The following is a 19,309-nucleotide window of genomic DNA, read 5'->3' on the forward strand; positions in this document are numbered from 1 at the left end:
TTTTAGGAGAACGCAGATATTTTGCTTTGGATAGTTTTGATTTGTTTGTATGACTTAATAGCATAAAATACTGAGGGTCCTGTGAGGCAAGTCAAAGTGAGTGCAATGCCAAATGTGTACATGCCCCACATGTTACATGAATATAGGAGTTTTTGAAGTTATTAGTGAACGAAATAAAACTTTGTACATTTGGGTTACATGTCAAAAATGGTAACACATGAATGCAGCTTTTACCTTTGTACACTTTGGAAGTGTTTGAAACAAATACCTGATTTTCCTTTCCTCATCCCACACACAGTTTTTTTAACTGAAAAAAAATTTTGAGGCATTTGATCTGGATTTTAAAACTTACGCTCAGCTATAATCTCAAGTGGGTATTTTAAGGCCACATATAATATCAACACAGTTAGAAACTCCTAGTTTAAAAGTTTTATTGCTCTAACTACATTTATTCTCATTTTGCAGAGGAAACAAACAATAACGTCTATTAAATTTAAATTTAATAAGTAAATACGCATGATTCAATATTGCCTAACTTAATTCTGTTTGTTTTTTCTTAAATTCTCTCATTAGATCAATTAGGAGATTCATCTCAGAATGTACAAAACCAGACAAAGCTTTCTCATCCATTTTAAACTTTATAATAATAAGGAGAAAAATATTAAAATCTAACATAGTCGTAAGTTCATATGTATGTGTGTTTGTGGGTAGAGACAGGATATGTCTGAATATATCTAGGGGGAAACACTTACCATTTGTTTTTCTTTCTAATGTAGTCTTTTTCAGAAAGATTAACCAAGTAGACCATTGGTTTTGAAGTCAGAAATAAGTGTTTATTCAACACTTCAATCTAAAGTGGGAGATAAAGAATCCTTTTTAAAAGTTGAATAACTTGAAAATAAACTCTTTTCAAACAAGTAGCCATTTTCATTTTCATAATTCTTGTTTCTAAGAGATCAGCAGTTATGAAATATCAGGAGTAGGGGAAAAGAAAATAATAACAAGCCTGGGAATAAGCAATCATTGACAGAAATAAAGTTTAACCAGATATTACCAGTAATAATATATGGAATAATGGAAAATCTAATTTGTTCTCTAAGAAGTCAAAGCCAAGGCAGGAATAGAAGGCATGATATTTATAACTTACCTCTTTGTCATTCCAATCATGATAGAAGCGAACAGGTTTCTTCTGATCTATAACCCAGGATTTGACTTTGCACATTATATCCTGCACAAGATTGAGAAAAAAGTAAATACAGGATGGACACTAAACATTTAGATACTAAATACTAAAATTAAGAGTTTTCAAATCCTCAAAGTAAAAATAGTCACTTTTATATGGAAGTCACACACATAATTATTTTTTAATACCTCATCAAAAATCCAAATACCAATGAAGCGTTGTTGTGGCATTAACATTTTAATATATAAAATGCGGAATACCAGCAAAATTAGTAACAGTCTTAAAAATTTCAAGACAATTCACATACACCAAAGACTGTAAGAGCTAATAGTATTTCAACATCACCTAGTGATGCCACTTACAAGATAAACATGCTATTAGGAGATGGAGGAAGGGGGGAATACTGGAAAGAGACTGAATTATAATTTTTTCCTTAAAAAGAAAAACAAAATAGATGAAATTGAACCTATTATTGATGATCTACCCTCCAAAATATTAAATCAACTGACCAAACCCTTTTAATTTGGAATTAATTTTTTGCCAACACCTTCTTCCTGCCCACTTCTCCTGTCCCTGCTCCAACACCGCCCCCCCGCACCCAACCTGCCAAAGCCTCCATTACACAATGGCAAGAGCCCTGCACTGGTGACCTCCAACCAGCTGCATTCACTTTCAGAACATCTCTCTCTGCTGGAAATCTAAAGGCCTTTTAGTTAGCAAGCTAGTGTGCATTCAGAAGGAGTAACTGCAGGAAGAGCCCAATGTGCTTTGTTTCTCTAGCCTTTCTTCACAGAAAGATTAATCATCTGTGAAATGGAAACGGCAAACAGCAAGTGACACAAACTGAACCCTTCAAGTCTTTCCTCATCAGTTTTGTGGTTCTGAATCTAAAAGCTGCGTGTGGCAAGGTTCTTCTTACAGGCAGGTGTTAATAAAAGGCTCTTGGGTCTGAAAGGTCAAACTTAGCTCTTCCAGAAGAAGTGCGTTTGAGAGTCATCTGGTTTTTTGTTGTTGTTGTTAAAGATAATTTATGGATATGTTTTAAATATGCATTTCTCACAAATTTATTGTAATACACAGTTATTAGTAATAGATTTTTTAGGTTTTCATCGATGTATTTACCAAAAATCAGTTATTTTTCTATAAATATCCCCTTGTATAAATTACCTCAATATTTAGTATACCTTCCTTCCAAATCTTGCTGTTACCAACAGGAAAAATAAGGAAAAAGCCCTATGTCCTTAGATCCTGATTTGAAACTCTCCAGGAAAAAGACTTCCCACAGATTTTAACAAGGAAGGGGTAAGCTGAAAACTTTTAATGAAATCTAACATGTTCTGCTTAAGAATAATCACTTTTACTCTTCTATAACTGAATTTCACTCATAAATGTTTAAAAGTGGCTAATGTAACACCATTTCCTACAAGGAGAAGATCAAAGTGCTATATTACAAATGCATTATGATTAAAAAAGCCCTGTGCAGCCTTGCTATTAACTGTTCTTTAAACCCTAAAAGGCTTCCCATAGATCTCACTTGGCACTGCATATACAACCTTTGACAAGTAATGTAGACCATTTTTATTCATTGCCTAAAATTGTAGGCAATTATGTGCGTCACACTGGCCACCTGCAAATTCTGAATGCCTGCTCCAGTTGTCAGTGCAAAAAACTAATGTCGGAGGGGATTAATCTAGGGGGAGAGAGTCCTCTTTAATGGCTCCAGCAGGTGAAATGGCCCAGCTGGTTACTATGATGAGTGGCCAGAACAGCTTATGTAGAGACACGCAACAAGATTATACAAAAGAAGGAGAAAACAGTGGTACCATCTTCTCTTTGGTTCCATTAGTTTTTTCAATTAAAGAAAGAGAAGAAAACAGACAAAAGAAAGCCAAACCAAAAATAAGGAAGGAAATTAAATTTTAATCATATAAAAAGTATAATATACTTTTGTAACTATAAACATTTTTATAAAACCAAAGGGCCTCAATAAATGATGATCACTAGTGAAGGAATTTCGGTATTTCTCTTTCATTTTAAATTAACTACACAATGACTCCAGACATTGAAATCTTATCACATAATCTTTTTGGCATTAGTTTTTTTTCTCCTCACACCAACACATTATACTACAAATTAGAAACAGTCAATTTTAAAGAGAATTTACTCATAATTAAAGTTCTCAAACAGTACATTCATTAAAGCCACATTCAAACCTTTTAAGAAAATATTTATAGAGTATAACCAAATATTTGACGAGTTGAAAGTAAAAATGTTTTAAAATTTTAAATGTTTTATTTTTTACCCACTACTCTCTTCATTAGCCCCATAAAAGATTTAACAACCAAGAAAAGACACCTTAGATTATTAAAAGATGCCAGTTTACTTAAGACAAAAAAAGATCACTCTCAGATAAGAATATCTTACATAAATAATTAAATGGTATAATTGTGATGTGTTGTTTTTCTTACATAAGAATTTTAATTTTAGCAAAAAATTAAAAGATGTTTTATGTTCCTTATCTGAAAAACTTCTACGCAGATGAAAGAAAACATTTGGACAAATTTGTATATAACACTTAATGGACTAAAATTTTTCTTATGCCTATATATAAATACATATATTAATACTTATGATGACAACAATAAAAGGTTCCAGTTAACCAAGAAAATAATCTAATACATACTTACCCTACTCCTAACAATACAATAAATGCAATCCAATAAAAACACAGAAACACTTTAATGCTTGAGGCATCAGAAGTTACTTTAGGATTTCATAATTTCTTTAGCAACATCATTATGTAGAAATACAGATGTAGGAGGGTAACTTTTGTTTTGATCACTTTAACAAAGTCCTCACTTTCAAAATCCTAAAACATAATGAAGATTATGCAAAATTTCCTGGATATTTGAACTTTTTGGTTATTTTGCAGTGGTGTGAGTATACTGATTGGAGAGGTAATAGCTTAATGCTTAAGTGTGAAAATAAATCCTAGGTCTACCATTTACCAGGTCTGTGACCTATTACTTCATTGATAAACATAGATGATGACACTATCTACTCCTGGGGGTTGTTGTGAAGATCAAAAGAGATAATGCATATAAGGTGTTTAGCACAGTGCTTGGCACAGAGTAAGTTCTCAATAAATGTGTGCTGTTGCCATTGTTATTATGATAGTTGAAAGATTAAATACCAGTCATCTGCAAAATGGCAACATAATCTCTTGGGTACTCCCTTAAAGCACATATACATCTCCTCCAATCTCAATACTGTTCATTAGTCCTTTTCTTCAAATTTCTGAAGGTTTACCAACAATACTGGCTTTCTTAGGGAAATCTCAATTCAGGCATCTAGTCTTAACATTCTACAAGAACTAGTTTTTACTGAACAACTACCTTTTAACTAAAAAGAAAATCAAAACTCACCTTGAATTCCTGATTCATCTGCTTTGACTCTTCTTACTAATAGTCTCACATTTAACTTAAGAAATGCTCTATTTTCTTGATGTATTTTATTATTGTTGTTAATAGCAGTTGTTATGTATTTCGGCTCACAGAGAACGTGTGATTTGCCTAAATTCCCACAGCCAGTAAGTGGCAGAGCTAAGATTCAAATTCAGGTCTAAGTGACTCAGAAATTCATGTTCTGCCCAATCACCCTGGCCTATTTGTCTTCCTTATTGTTTTTTCCAATTGCTCTTTGTTTAGCTTAGTTATTCCCAAGGTTGTTATTCCAGGTCCTCATTCTTGGTTCAAGGTCATCAGGGAAATTTACCATTGGGATTAATAATACCTGATTGTCAATCCATGTATTACAAAAATAGTATTTTTCTTTGCACACAATAACATAACTGACTTTGCAAGACTACATAGTAGACTTCTCTATTTTGGTATTCTTCAGTTTCCATAGCGAGAAACAGATTAATAAATCTGTGACCCATAACTAGACTTCAGGGGTTCCTTAACACCCTGAAATTGTATATAAAGTTCTATGTCTATGTGCCTTTGAGGGATGATGGCACGTATCTTCCAAATGCTTTTAAGAGGAATTCATCATCCCAAAATCCAAGAATCTGGATTGTGAGTGACTTTGTAGCAATATTCAAATGCCCCAACAACAGCCAATTAAGTAAATGTTCTAGGTCCATGGACTCCCAGACCTGAGGTCCAGAGACACTAACTTAAAACTTGTTTCAGCCAGACCCTCACTCAAAATTCATCTGTACTGATCAACACCATGCTGATAAAAATTCTAGCCGCTATAACATATAACACAATTCTAGTTAAAATCATAACAGGGATGTTGGGGAATGTTACAAATTGAATATATCATTATTCTAAAAAAAAATGAACAGCTTGAGAGTAAAAAATATTTAGAGAGAAAAATACATGACTTGCCTTGCTATGTATTAAACCATAAAGCTACAGTAATTAGAATAGTGTGATGCTAGCATAAGAAGAGAGATTTGGATTAGGAACAACCTAAAAACCCATTAACTGGAGATTTGCTAATGAATTATGGGACATTCATATAACAGAACGGTTTTTATCCATTAAGACAAGACATAGCTGTATGTACATTTGCATGGGAAAATGTCCAATTTAATGCATTGCTAAGTGAAAAAAGCAGGTTCAGAACAACGAAATAAAGTTAAGAATATGAATTTTGCCATCAAAAAGATTTGCGTTTGAGTTCTGGCTCTGCCACTTTCTACCTGTATAACTTTGGGACAGTTACTTAACATCTCTAATTTTGTTTTTGTAAAATTGGGATAACTCCAATTCAACACATGGTGATTATGAGGATTAAATGAGAAAATACGTGTAAAGTAACTGCCTCAGCTCCAGGCACATAGTAAATGCTCAATAGGTACTAAGTATTATTATTTATGGCAGAATGTATAATGTGATTCCAATTGTGGTTTTAAAACTATATATAATACATACAAACAAATGCACTCAAAATAATGAAACTAGATAGATGCCATACCAAATTGTTAGCAATAGAAATTTCTAGAAGATTGGATACCAGAGAGGCTTTACCTTTCTCCCTTCCTTTTTAAAACTACAATGCTGTTTTATTTATTCTTAACCAAAAAACATCATCTTTACAACAGGAAAAAAATAAAGATATTTACAGTGTGAGGGGGAAGGGAGGCTTCATCTATTCACTACTTACCATCTGTAATCCTAAAATTTGATGACTAAATAGATAAGACCTGGCAATTTATCAAGGTGACTCACTCTTATTCTGTAATAATTACAGCTTCCAAGTCTGATACTTCTCTCTAGCCAAATCCACTATCCCAATACCTGATGCTGACACCCAGATGAGCTCATCTGTCCTGGTTAGGTGGCTTTAACTAATACACAGTCAACAATGCACTCAGACCAAAATAATGGGGGTCAGGGCTTCAGCTCAAAATAGTCTGGCTAGGAGTCCAGTAATACAGCTTCTTCTTGCTCCAACCCAGAGTATCCCCTTTAAATATCTCAAGTTGAGGACAGATCAATCTGTTTTCTCTCATGAAACAGACCTCCATTGTATATTCTAACTTGATATTTAGGATCTGCCTGAATCAGAATATTAAACATTTGTTGCTCTACTAAATGAAAGCTGTTTATGGAGACCAGAGTACTGATCCTTGACTACCATCTTTTTACATACTTCAGTGACTAAAACTCCCAGTAAAGAATCAACAAAAGACTCAACTAAGACAACTGGCAGCAATGCTCTGCATGGCTCTGTGTGTGTGTGTGTGTGTGTGTGTGTGTGTGTGTGTGTGCGCGTGCACGTGCACACATATGTGTGTAAGGAAGATATCATCCAAGAATCGAAATAATAGGTTAATTCTACCAATAATCGGGGTAGAATGTATGTTGGTAGTTGTGGGTTTTCGGTTATGTGATTCACTGAAGTAAACAGTGAGAACTTAACACAGCAAAGCTCTTGGCCTTTCGGCCATAACTGAGTGGCAACCAGAATGGACACCCAATTCATTCTTGAGGTATAGATTTCAAGAGGATTTGAACATTATTAAAAAGAAGGCAACAATCCTATAGGATCCCTGTAAATCAGTTTGAATGGATTTTACCATGTTCAAGGAAGTATGGTGGGGGTGAGGTGTGGAGTCCACAAATTTGATTTTTTTGTTAAAATGGCTACTGAATAAGGAATGTCAGAAAGGAAGAAGAAAATGATAACGCATGTGTGCGTGCACACATACCCTCTTAATGAATTATATGGCATACTTGGCAGAATGCAAAAAGACAGCATCTATGAAACAGGAGCATGAGGCCATAAAGAGAGAAGAGTAATGTCAGAAAAAAAATGGATGAAATGTTAAGAGAGTTGACAAACTAAGAAAAATTTATAAGGAAACCAAAATCTAAGTAGAAAGTAGGAAATAAAAGTAGGAAAATAAAAATCCAAATTGGAAATTCAACTGATACAAGCAGAAGATAATCAGTGGTTTGAATGTCAAACTTGAGAAACGGTTAAACTAAAGTATCTAATATACTCAGTGTAAACTACGTAAGTATATAGCTTGATGAAGTATCACAGAATGAACACATACCTATAACTACTCTGATCAATATACACAATACTATTAGCAATGCAGTCACAATATTTCACTCTTCTCCATAGATATTCACTATCCTGGCTTTTTTGAATCACAAATTAGCCTGTTATTGAAATTTACAGAAACAGAATCATACAATATGCATTATCTTGTGTCTAGCTTCTTTTGTTCAACATAGTGGAATTCATCCATGCTGTCAGAAATAGCAGCAGCACATATCTTCTTTGCCACGTAATATTTCCCTGTAGAAATATTTCACAGTGTATTTATCCATTCCACTGTTGGACACTTAGGATTGTTTATACTTTAAAAGCTATTATGAATAAAGCTGCCATAAACATTCTTGTACATGTATTTTGGTAAATTTGCACATGCATCACTCAATCATAGGTCATAGATTTACCCAAATTTAGTATATATTGCTAATCAGTTTTCTTTCCAACACTTGGTATTGTCAGTGTTCTTAATTTAGAGTGTGGTATCATTCTGTAGTCTGAATTTGCATTTCCCTAATGATTAATGGAGGATTTCCTCTTGCATGAAGTACATGTTCAAATCTTTTGCCCCCTTTTCTATTGGGCTGTCTTTTCCTTATATATTTGTAGCTCTCTGCATATTCTATAGACAGTTCTTTGTTAGATGCTGCAAATATCTTCTTTCACTCTGTAGCTTTTCCCTCTCTTGTTTAACACAAGTCTTAATGTGAATATAGTACAATTTTAAAACCTTTCCCTTAGGGGAACCTGGGTGGCGCAGTCGGTTGAGTGTCCAAGTCCTGGTTTTGGCTCAGGGGGTGATCAAGCTCCACATCAGGTTCCACGCTCGGGGGGAGTCTGCCTGAGACTCTCTTTCTTCCTCTTCCTCTGCCCCTCCCCACCACATGCACACACGAGAGTGTTCTTCCTCTCTCTAAAATAAATAAATCCTTTAAAAAAATAAAATCTTTTCCTTTATGATTAGTGCTTTTTGTATCTTGTTTAAAAAATATTTGTCTATTACAGGGTCATGAAAATATTTTATGCTATATAATAGATGTTTTATTCCATAAGAGTTTCATTTTCACTTTTTACTCTATGTAGACTTTACCTTTTTTGTATAGTGTGAGGTGGGCGAGGATTTATTTTCTCTCCCACAGGATATACAACTGACCCAACACCATTTCTTAAGAAAATCATTCATTTCTGTTACTCTGCAGTACCATCTTCACCACAAATCAAATTTGTATAACCATTCTGTTCCATGATCAATTTGTCTATCCTTGACTGTCTTAATCACTGCAGCTTTAGAATAATCTTGATATAAGGTTCATGTGTACCACATCCTCTAACTCTATTTTTCTTTGAGACCATCTTAACTATTTTTGGACCTTTGCATTTCCATGTAAGATGTGTGTCTTGTAAGCAGCACAGAGGCAGGCTTTTGAAATCCAATTTGACATTTTTTGTCTTATTTAATTTTTTAAAAATTTATTGAGGTAAAATTCACATAAATTCACATAAACATAAAATCAATTATTCTTAAGTAGTTTAGTACTAAAAACTTGGTATATTCACGATGTTATGGAACTCTCACCTCTATCTACTTCCAAAACATTTCTATCACACCAAAATAAAATCTCATATTCACTGAGCAGTTTCTTCCCATTCTCCCCTTCCCCTAGTCCCTGGTAACCGCCAATCTGCAGTTCTGTCTCTATGAAATTTACTTATTCCGGAGATTTCACACAAATGGAATCATACAATATATGACCTTTGTGTCTGAGTTCTTTCACTTAGCATAATGTCTTCAAGGTTGATCCACATCTAGCATCAGTAGTCATTTGCTTTTTGTTTTTTTTTTTCTTTTTAAAAATTCCAATATAGTTAACATACAGTTGTAGATTAGTTTCAAGTGTGCAATATAGTAATTCAACAATTCCATATATTACCCAGTGCTCATGACCAAGAGGTGCCCTCCCTAATCCCCATCACCTATTTCTCCCAACCCCCCCACCCACCTCCCCTCTGATAACCATTAGTTTGTTCTCTATAGTTAAGAGTCTGTTTCTTGGCTTGTCTTTCTCTAGTACTCATTTACTTTTTATGGTTAAGTAACATTCCACTATATGTATATACCACAATTTATTTATCCACTCATCCCTGATGGACATTTGGGCTGTTTTCCACATTCTGGCTATTGTGAGTAACACCGCTGTAAATATGCATGTACATATATTTGTTTGAGTACCTGTTTTAAATTCTTTTGGAAATCTCAATCCAAGAATTTAACTGCTGGGTCATATGGTAATTCTATGTTTAATGAAATTTAACTATTTGAGGAGCCAAAAACTCTTTGTCTTTTAACTGGAGTATTACTACTCTACTCTTTCCCTCTATTATTGCCTTCTCCCACTGATTGTGCTATTATTGTCATACATTTTCACTGTATCTCTATACATTAAATCATAAAACATTTTATTTTTGTTTTTTTATTTTGAAATAATTTTAAGCTTAAGAAAAGCTACAAGAATAAGAGAAATGTCTGTACCTCCAGATTCATTAATGTACCATTCTGCCACATTTGTTTTATCCTTTCTCTATCTCTACACATACAAGAAAATATAGGCATATTATTATATCCATATATCTACATATTGCCAGAATTCAGTGACAGACTAAATACGTGAAATGATGGGAAGAGACTGTCGAAGATGACCAGGTTTCTGGTTTGCATAATCTGATAGATAGCAGTACATTTCACTGAAATAAAAACCTGTGGAAGAGAATCAGATGTGAAGGAGGGGATCCTTGAGTTTGATTTTAGATGTGCCAACTCTGAGATATCTTTGAGAAATCCATAAGATGTCAAAGTCAGGAATGAAATATATTAGTCTGGAGCTCCAAGTACAAAGAAGGGCTAGAGATACAAATCTGGAAGTTATTTGTATTTAAACAGTAACTGTAGCAATGGAGATGGATGATACCACATAGAAAGAAAACTGAGAGGAGAGAGCCTTAGATTCAATTTTAAGTAATGCCAATATTTAATAACAAAGATATTAAGAGGATGAGCCTGCAAAAGGAACAGAAGTTGTTAGAGAAGGAGGGCTACTAAAAAATCACAATGACTGAAAATGTCCACTAGATTTAAAAATGCAAAAGTCACTGAAGACCCTGGTAAAACCTGTTTGAGTGTGATGGGCAGGTAAACCAGATAGATTAGACTGAGTAGGTAGAAAAAAGGTAAGAGGTAGAAAAAAGAACTTTTCAAGAGGTTTTTAAGAAGGAGGGTAGTGAAAATATGGTAAATGAAGGATAAGGCGTGTGGTGTATTAAGGAAGAAGTCCCCCCCACCACCAAGATTAAAAAGGCCATCTTTAAATAGTTAATGAAAACAATCTGGCTTGAGAGGGGCAAGTTGTATATACAAGAAAGAAGGGATTATTGATGATCAAAACAGAACTTTGTGAATACACTAAAACCACTGAATATTAAGGGTAAACTTTATGATATGTGAATTTATCTCAATGAAATAATTTAAAGGTACTGAAGGGGAAAAAAAAGAAAGGATGACTAATAGTATAGGTTTCTGAAAAGTCAGGACATGAGAGGACCCAGAGAACTGGAATAACTAGCCACAGGTAAGAGGAGTGAAAACCGAGTGCATTCCTGTCTGGTAACTTTTACTTTGATCTCTGAAATAGGAGGCAAGGTCATCTGCTGAAGGTAGGGATGGATGAAACAGGAAATGGGCATAAATAAGAGGTCTGAGAACAGGGAAGCAGTTGCAGCAGAGGGCAGAAGGGCAAATAAGAAACTGATACGGGTGAGGGCCCACTTGAGGCCAGTAACAATGAGTTATGGGGATACCAACATGTCCTATTTTAAATTTCTCCATCTGTGTTTTCTTGACTGTAGGCAAGGAGAAAGTGGACAGGTGGGAAGAGCCAGGAAAGTATGCCTATAGCATATGTACCATAGCATCAGTTAGTTTAGGAGTTCGTTCCCTTCAGGGTATATATAAAATTTATGATGGCCTCAATGAGTCTAATCCTCCTGACCTTTGCCCCAAACACAATACATTCTTTTGTTTTTGTTTCCTGTTACCCTGCAAGTCTCAAAACAGTTTCACATTTCCTAACTGCTGTCCTCAAATAAATAACAGTGAGCACTGAGGACCTATAACGTGCCAAGTCTTACCATTTTACGCAATATACCAAACACACTATTCAACATGGCTTTACTCTCATTTCAGTTCTCTCCTCAAGGAATGTGGCTCAGTCCAAACATTCTCCTGGCTGGAATTGGTGGGTACTTGACCTATGAAGTGGTCTTAGGTGGAAAAAACTCTGCTAAAATGGGAATAAACTGAGACAATCAGATGCTTGCTCTCAGGAATCAGGATAAGGAAATACTGAGATAAGACAATTGGAGACTTAAGCTGCAAAGATACACTGAACGAACATAAGACAGAGTAAATTATATGATGTGATAAATAGGTTAATTAGAAGGAGAAATTATGAAGAAGCAGAAATCAGGAATAAGAACAATATATAAAACAGCAGATGAACTCTAGTGGTAGCAGAAAAAAAAGGAGAATTCTAGTGAAGCAGAAATGAAGACCATCTGAGTTACATAAATGGCAGGGCACCACACAGAGAAGGTGCAGGCTTCTGAATTCCTGGGTGCTGCCCTGGGCTGATTTACAACTGTACTCCAAAAGGCCTGGCTATACTACACTTCCTGATCTTAATAAACATTTTTGGATTTCCATTTCCGTTATTGCCTTGTATTTTAAAAATAAAAACCCATTTCTTGAAATAGCCTAGGTTGAATCTTGGGTCCTTATGACTAAACATTAAAAAAATACAATAAAACTTCTGAGACTAAATCACTCAGAAGATTTTCATCTTTAGCAGATCTTACCTGTATGTTCACATATTACCAAATAAGTAAAAAAATTTTCCCTAAAACCTTAAAAGAAAAATAATGATTTGCTTAAAATAATGACTATAAACTGAGAAAGTAAAATACCTTACGAAGTGTTAAGATGATCATTAAATCGGTCAATTACATTTATACCCTCATTCTTGTCATCCCAGTTCAACAAAAAGGAGACACCTTGCCTCAGTCCTTCCCACTGCTGTCGAAGAGCATCATTGTCAAAAATACCTCATTTATGCTTAGAACACTTACTATGATAGTCATTTCTCTTAAACCCATAAAGTAGTCCTACCTAGCATAGTTTGACTCTCACATTGGTATTGCCACATTAAATTAAGCAACTTGTCATTCTAATTTTGAAAATCTTATAACCTCTTTTCTAGTTTTGGGGTATGTGTATTATGTAGATTCAAATAATGAACTACAATAATTTCTAATCACATTCCTGGTTCATGCATTTCTAAATGGGTTGCTATATTTAATATTTTTTTAACTTTGGGGTTCATTTCCATAAATTTATTTTATAAAAGCAATAAAATTAAAAGAAAAATTATTTAAGGAGGAAGCACTCATAACTATCTCTCTAATCCACTATTATCAGTTAGTATTTCCTTCTGGACTATTTTCAATGGAGATCTCTTCAAAAATGTTATAACCACAATGTACTTGTACAATAATGCTCATAATAGTATTATTCACAATAGCCAAAATGTAGAAACAATCCAAATGCCCACAGAATGTGGTACATAAATATAATATTATTCAACCTTAAAAAGGAATGAAATTCCAATCCATGCCACAAAACGGATGAACCTTGAAAACACTATGCTAAATGAAATAAGCCAAACACAGAAGGACAAAAATTATGATTCCACTTATATAAGGTACGTAGAATAGGCAAATTCATAGAGAAAGAAGAAGAGAGGTTGCCAAGGGCTGGGAGGGGGAGGAGGAGTTTCAGTTTGGGATGATGAAAAAATTCTGAAAATGGACAGTGGTAATAGTTGTATAACATTGTGAATGCCACTTAAAATGGTTAAAGTAAATTTTATGTTGTATACAGTTCATCATAATCAAAACATTTTTTAAAGTGTAGGAAACTTCTGCTGTAGGCTGTGTCTGAAAAGATGACTAAGAAACAAGAATGGAGGGGCAGCAAAAGAGGAGAGTGCTAGTAAATGAGCTCATGCAAAACCAAAATGTTTACTAGTTCACTGTCAGGCAAGTTGAGAAAGTGTTAAGTCAGGCAAGGCTGAATCACAAAGAAATCTGTGAGCCACGAACTTTATGTTCGCAGTATCTTCACAGGAAGATGGTGAGATTTTTTAATCAAGGGAACAACATAGTTAGATCTGTACTTTGTTACTTGTGGAAAACAACGGCAAGAAGGGCAAAGAAGTCAGGCTGCAAAAATAACTGAAGCATAATGAAGCCTCAACTGAAAAAGTCATGAAAATAAGGAGGAAGAGATATAGGGAATATTCAGGAGATAAAATCAATAGGATGGGATATAATGGGAGAAAGAGGAGTCAGATATTGGTTTTCAGTTCAAACAATTCGGTTCCATTAACTGAGGTAGAGACTATGAAAACAGAGACAATGGGGAGAAAGAGGAATGAATGTAGTTCAGCTTTACCACGTACTTGTAATATCTTTTTCTTTCAGAAAACAATCTTTTAAGTCATATAAGAATAGTTCTCAAGGGATACATAAACTCTAAAGAGGAAAAAAGTGTAAATGAGAAGACAGAAATGAGAGCATTATGTTTTACAGTATACCCTTTTGAATCTTTTGATTTTAGTGAAAAATATACCCATTACATATGTAAATATCTTTAAGATAATGAGAAGATATCTGCTAATAGCTACATCTTTTGGAGGACATTAATTATTTAACTCAGAGATACTGACAGGAAAAAAAAGACTCAATTACAATTTCTGGTTGCCTTCTTTGGTTGTCTAATTAATTAACTGTTGGTTCTATGAATATATTTTAAGTGTGATAATTTCCAAATAATTGATCAATAGAAAATAAATCATTCCTTAAAGACTTCTACTTATGTTTTCCAAATTTTGTCTTTCCAAATGAAATGTATACACACTTAAAATAGATTTAAAAATCAACCTTGGTGGCACCTGGGTGGCTCAGTAGGTCCAACTTATGATCTTGGCTCAGGTCATGATCTCAGGGTCATGAGGTCGAGCCCCGCATCAGGGCAGTCTGCTTGAGGTTACCTTTGCCCCTCCACCTGCTCACATGTGTGAATGTGTGCACACACCCGTGCACAAACTCTCTCTCTCTCTCAGATTAAGAAATAAATAAAATCTTAAAAAAAAAAAAAAAAAAAAGCAAACAACCCTGGTCTTAATGCCCTAGTGTTAATGTTTTATCATAAACCATCCTCCAGAAAGATATTTTGAAGTCCTAACCCCTGGTACTCAGAGTGTGACCTTAATTGAGAATTAGTTAAGATGAAGCCATACTGGAGTAGAGTGGGCCCTCAGCCCAATTATGACTGGTGTCTTTATAAGAGGGTAATCTGGACAGAAACATAGAGAGAGGATGACTACGTGAAGATGGAGGCAGAGACTGGAGCTATACAGCCACAGACCAAGGAATGTCTACAGCTACCAGAAGCTGAAAAGCCAAGAAAGGATTCTCCTCAGGAGGGTTCAAAGGAAGCATGGCCCTGCCAACACCTTCATGTCAGACTTCTAGTCTCTAGACTTCGAAAGAACACATTTCTATTGTTTTAATCCAGTTTGTAGGATTTGTTATGGCAGCCCTAGGAAACTAACTCACTTGGCTAGTTAATACCAAGAGGAAATGTTTATCACACACCCGCCTTCTTGAGTGCCTCGGTTTTACCACAGACAGCAAGACCCACTATAAAAGATGACTTTATGTCAGAATATATCCACCTTACACTTAGGAGAGATTCTATTTTAGCATTAAAAAGTTCTAAGTTTTTCCTGCTTATTTACATAAAAATACAAATGACATTCAAATCTAGAAAATGGAAACTTCCTAAGAAGAGGGGCTCGAAATGTTGCATTTTTGAAAGATTATCTAGAAAACAGACACATTGGAATGAATATTAAGGAATATTCAGGTAACTAGTAAACAAAATGATCTACCTAATTTTTTTTATAACTTTCAAGTAGTTATCTCTTTTACAGCCTAGGATCTATGTCCAATGATTGTCCCGCCAATCATTTTATACCTTTGGACCATTTGTTAGAGAAAGTAAGGAAACATTTTTTAAGAACTCCCCTATAAGAAATGGTTAATATAATCACATAGGTACTGTCTTGGGAAAACTAGAGATAAATCAGAAGCAAGGAAAAATATAAAGCATCACCAAATTAAACCTGTGATCCCCCAAAATAACCAAAAATAAATACAATGATTAGGACAAAAAATTTAAAGCACATTGGGTGAAGGAAGTACAGCAGACACTGTCGGCAGTCCATATCCCCTTTGCCCTCACAGGTCCAGTTCTTGCTAATGGCTTCTTGCTGTAAGGGTCTGTAACTCTCCTAAGTGCCATGCTTAGACCACACAGACGTCAGGTACCAGGGAGTTAACAATCCTAGGAGCAGCCCAAAACCAGTGACTGAGGGAAATTAGTTGGTAATCACCCCAGCCTCCTCATCATTCCAACAGAAAAACTGTAAGACATTTTCTACACTGTTTTTCAGAGGTCCCTAACAGGACTGAGCCCCAGCTGTTCAGGTTTCTACCTGCTTGTTTACATATTAAACAATATGTAACAAAATTAAACTCAGTTTCTTTCTCTTCCTGGTCTTAATTCCTCATTCCCTGAAGTGCCTCCTAAAATAGCTCCCAAAGAAACCACGTACACTCCAATCCTTGCCTCAGTGTCCACTTCTGAGGAAACCCAATCTAAGACTTTAACCTAAGTTTAGATGAAAAGGCAAAGGGTCTCATATTTGACTCAAAATGGCTTTGCAGCTCCAAATGGAACAGTCTTAAGAAAACTCATAAGGAGCTTTTTCTTAACCTTTGCTTATAAATTACATTGTCCACATAATTTTTCAGGTAAGGGAAGATGGAAATTATCCTAAAGCCTATAACTTCTCATATGTCAGTCTCTTCCAGCTTCACATCTCCCATCATATTCCTTTTCCAGGTTCAGACAGAAACTTCAAAACTCTTTCTCTAGTACAAAGCTAAAATTATAGTTTGATGAATACAGATCAGAAACAGCTAAGGACAATGCATATGCATTTAACTCTTTGGGAGGCCACCTAAAAGAAGTAATTTCCTTAGACCTTTTTTCTAAATTAAAAAAAAATTTAATAATACACTGTTATGAAAAAAAGTCAAGTAACAGAGAGGTGTAGTTTGTAAATACTCAAAGTATTCACCGTAATCACCCACTTCCCTTTCCAAATACTTAATTCTTAAAATGTTTTAAACTTTCCAGATGTTTACTATTAGCATGATTGAGGGTGTTTCCATACTTGTTTTACTACAAATATGGGTGTGACTTGCTTTTTTTTTAAGGCAAAAGTAAAATGTAAAAATAAACCCACTACTTACAAAATTAATCTACCTTCAAACATCATTCCCTGGTTAAGTTGGTTTCTATCCTCACCAATTGTCATACTGTTATATCATGATATCAGGGAAATTGCTGGTAAAATTTTAGGAGAAGACCTCCATTTTCTTTTTTTTTTTAATTTCTTTTTGAATTTTTATTTATTTATTTTTTAGAGGGCGGGGAGGGTCAGAGGGAGAAGGAGAGAGAGAATCTTAAGCAGATTCCACCTCACAATCCTGAGATCATGACCTGAGCTGAAATCAAGAGTTGGATCCTTAACTGACTGAGCCACCTAGGTGCCCCAAGACCCCCATTTTCTCTTTTGCATTTTTAAAATATTTTATTTTATTTAAGTTCAATTAACATATAGTGTATTACTAGTTTCAAAGGTAGAGTTCAGTGATTCATCAGTTGTATATAACACCAGTGCTCATTAGATCACATGCCCTCCTTAATGCCTATCACCCAATTACCCCACCCTCTGACCCCCCTCCCCTCTAGCAACCCCTCAGTTTGTTTCCTATGGTTAAGAGTCTCTTATGGTTTGTCTCCCTCTCTGATTTCATGTTGTTTTGTTTTTCCCTCCCTTCCTCTATGCTCTTCTGTTTTATTAAATTCCACATATGAGTAAAATCATATAATTGTCTTTCTCTGATTGACTTATTTTGCTTAGCATAATACCCTCTAGTTCCACCCACATCGTTGCAAATGGCAAGATTTCGTTCTTTTTGATGGCTGAGTAATATTCCATTGTACATATATACCACATCTTCTTTATCCATTTATCTGTCAGTGGACATCTGGGCTCTTTCCATAGTTTGGTTATTGTGGACACTGCTGCTATAAACATTGGGGTGCAAGTGCCCCTTTGGATCACTACATTTGTATCTTTGCCAAGACCCCCCTTTTCAATAATAATAAACTAAGTGATTCAGAGTTAACTTCTCTAATGACAACTGTAAAACAGGTCTAAATGGAGGAAATACCTTATGATACCAAGGACCTAATAAGATAATGAGGCAGCACCACACCAAGAAGAGGGTTGGAGGTGGGGATGCCTAAGCCACTCTACCCTTGGGGGAAGAAGGGCTGCCGGCTGTATAGCAGTGAACCTCAAACTTTAGCATGCACAAGAACCACTAGGAGAGCTTGTCAAAACATATCCTCAGAGATTCTGATTTAGAAGATCTGTAGCTTCCATTTCTAACAAGCTCCCAGGTGATGGTAATATTGCTAGTCTGAGGACCACACTTTAATTGTCCCTGATCTAGACTAGACACAGGGACAGCATGGGATGAGGAAGGTACAGGAATGATTTGGTGAACACGCCTAAGGCCAGACTCTGTATATCAACCCCTCATTCTGTCTTCCCCTTCTCACCTTCACCACTCAAGAGTGTTGACCATCCCACTGTTGCTTTTGGCCACTACTACCTGGGGTCATCTGCCAGTCCTCAGGAAAGAGCTAAGATGCCACAGCTCTTTGATATATGACAGAGGAGGCACTCCAATAGGAGTAGGGAAAGACAGTCTTTTTAAAATATGGTGCTGTAATAACACATTTTCCATATGGGGTAAAAAAATCAAATCAATACCTGCCTTATACTACTTACAAAAAATAAATTCCAGGTAGGTTAATGACCTAAACGTGAACAGTAAAATAATATGGCTTTTAGAACATAAAAGATCATCTTGATGACCTTAAGCTGGGAAAGATTTCTTAAACAAGACACAAAAAGCACTATACTTAAAAATTAAGACTTAATTAAATTAAATCTTCATCAAAAGATACCGTAAAAAGAGCAAAAACAAAAGCCACAGAAAGGGAGAAGATACTTGCAATCCACTGAAAACAAATGATTAGTATCCAGAATATATATGTAACTTTAACAAAGTAATGAGAACAAGACACTGATCCAACAGAAAATGGGCAAAATTAGAACTGGCACTTTGCAAAACAGGAAATCCAAGAGTCAACAAACACTTAAAAAAAGGTCTCCAATCTTAAATAGAGAACTGCAAATTAGAACCATGACCATACTATCACACAGGTAT

The 19,309-nt window shown here is 35.1% G+C and overlaps 1 protein-coding gene across 2 annotated transcripts in view; it reads right to left on the reverse strand.

Annotated features, from left to right (window-relative positions):
• OLA1 (Obg like ATPase 1) overlaps positions 1-19,309 on the reverse strand; it is a 196,620-nt gene that overhangs the window by 49,875 nt on the left and 127,436 nt on the right. For both annotated transcript variants that reach the window (XM_027590745.2, XM_027590746.1), the window contains 2 exons: positions 1,148-1,228; positions 753-850 (listed from right to left, as the gene is read on the reverse strand). In XM_027590745.2, coding sequence (XP_027446546.1) covers positions 753-850; positions 1,148-1,228 — 179 coding nt within the window. The remainder of the gene's footprint in view (positions 1-752; positions 851-1,147; positions 1,229-19,309) is intronic.

This window comes from Zalophus californianus, chromosome 3 (genome assembly GCF_009762305.2).
Source record: "Zalophus californianus isolate mZalCal1 chromosome 3, mZalCal1.pri.v2, whole genome shotgun sequence".
NCBI classification, from domain to species: Eukaryota; Metazoa; Chordata; class Mammalia; order Carnivora; family Otariidae; genus Zalophus; species Zalophus californianus.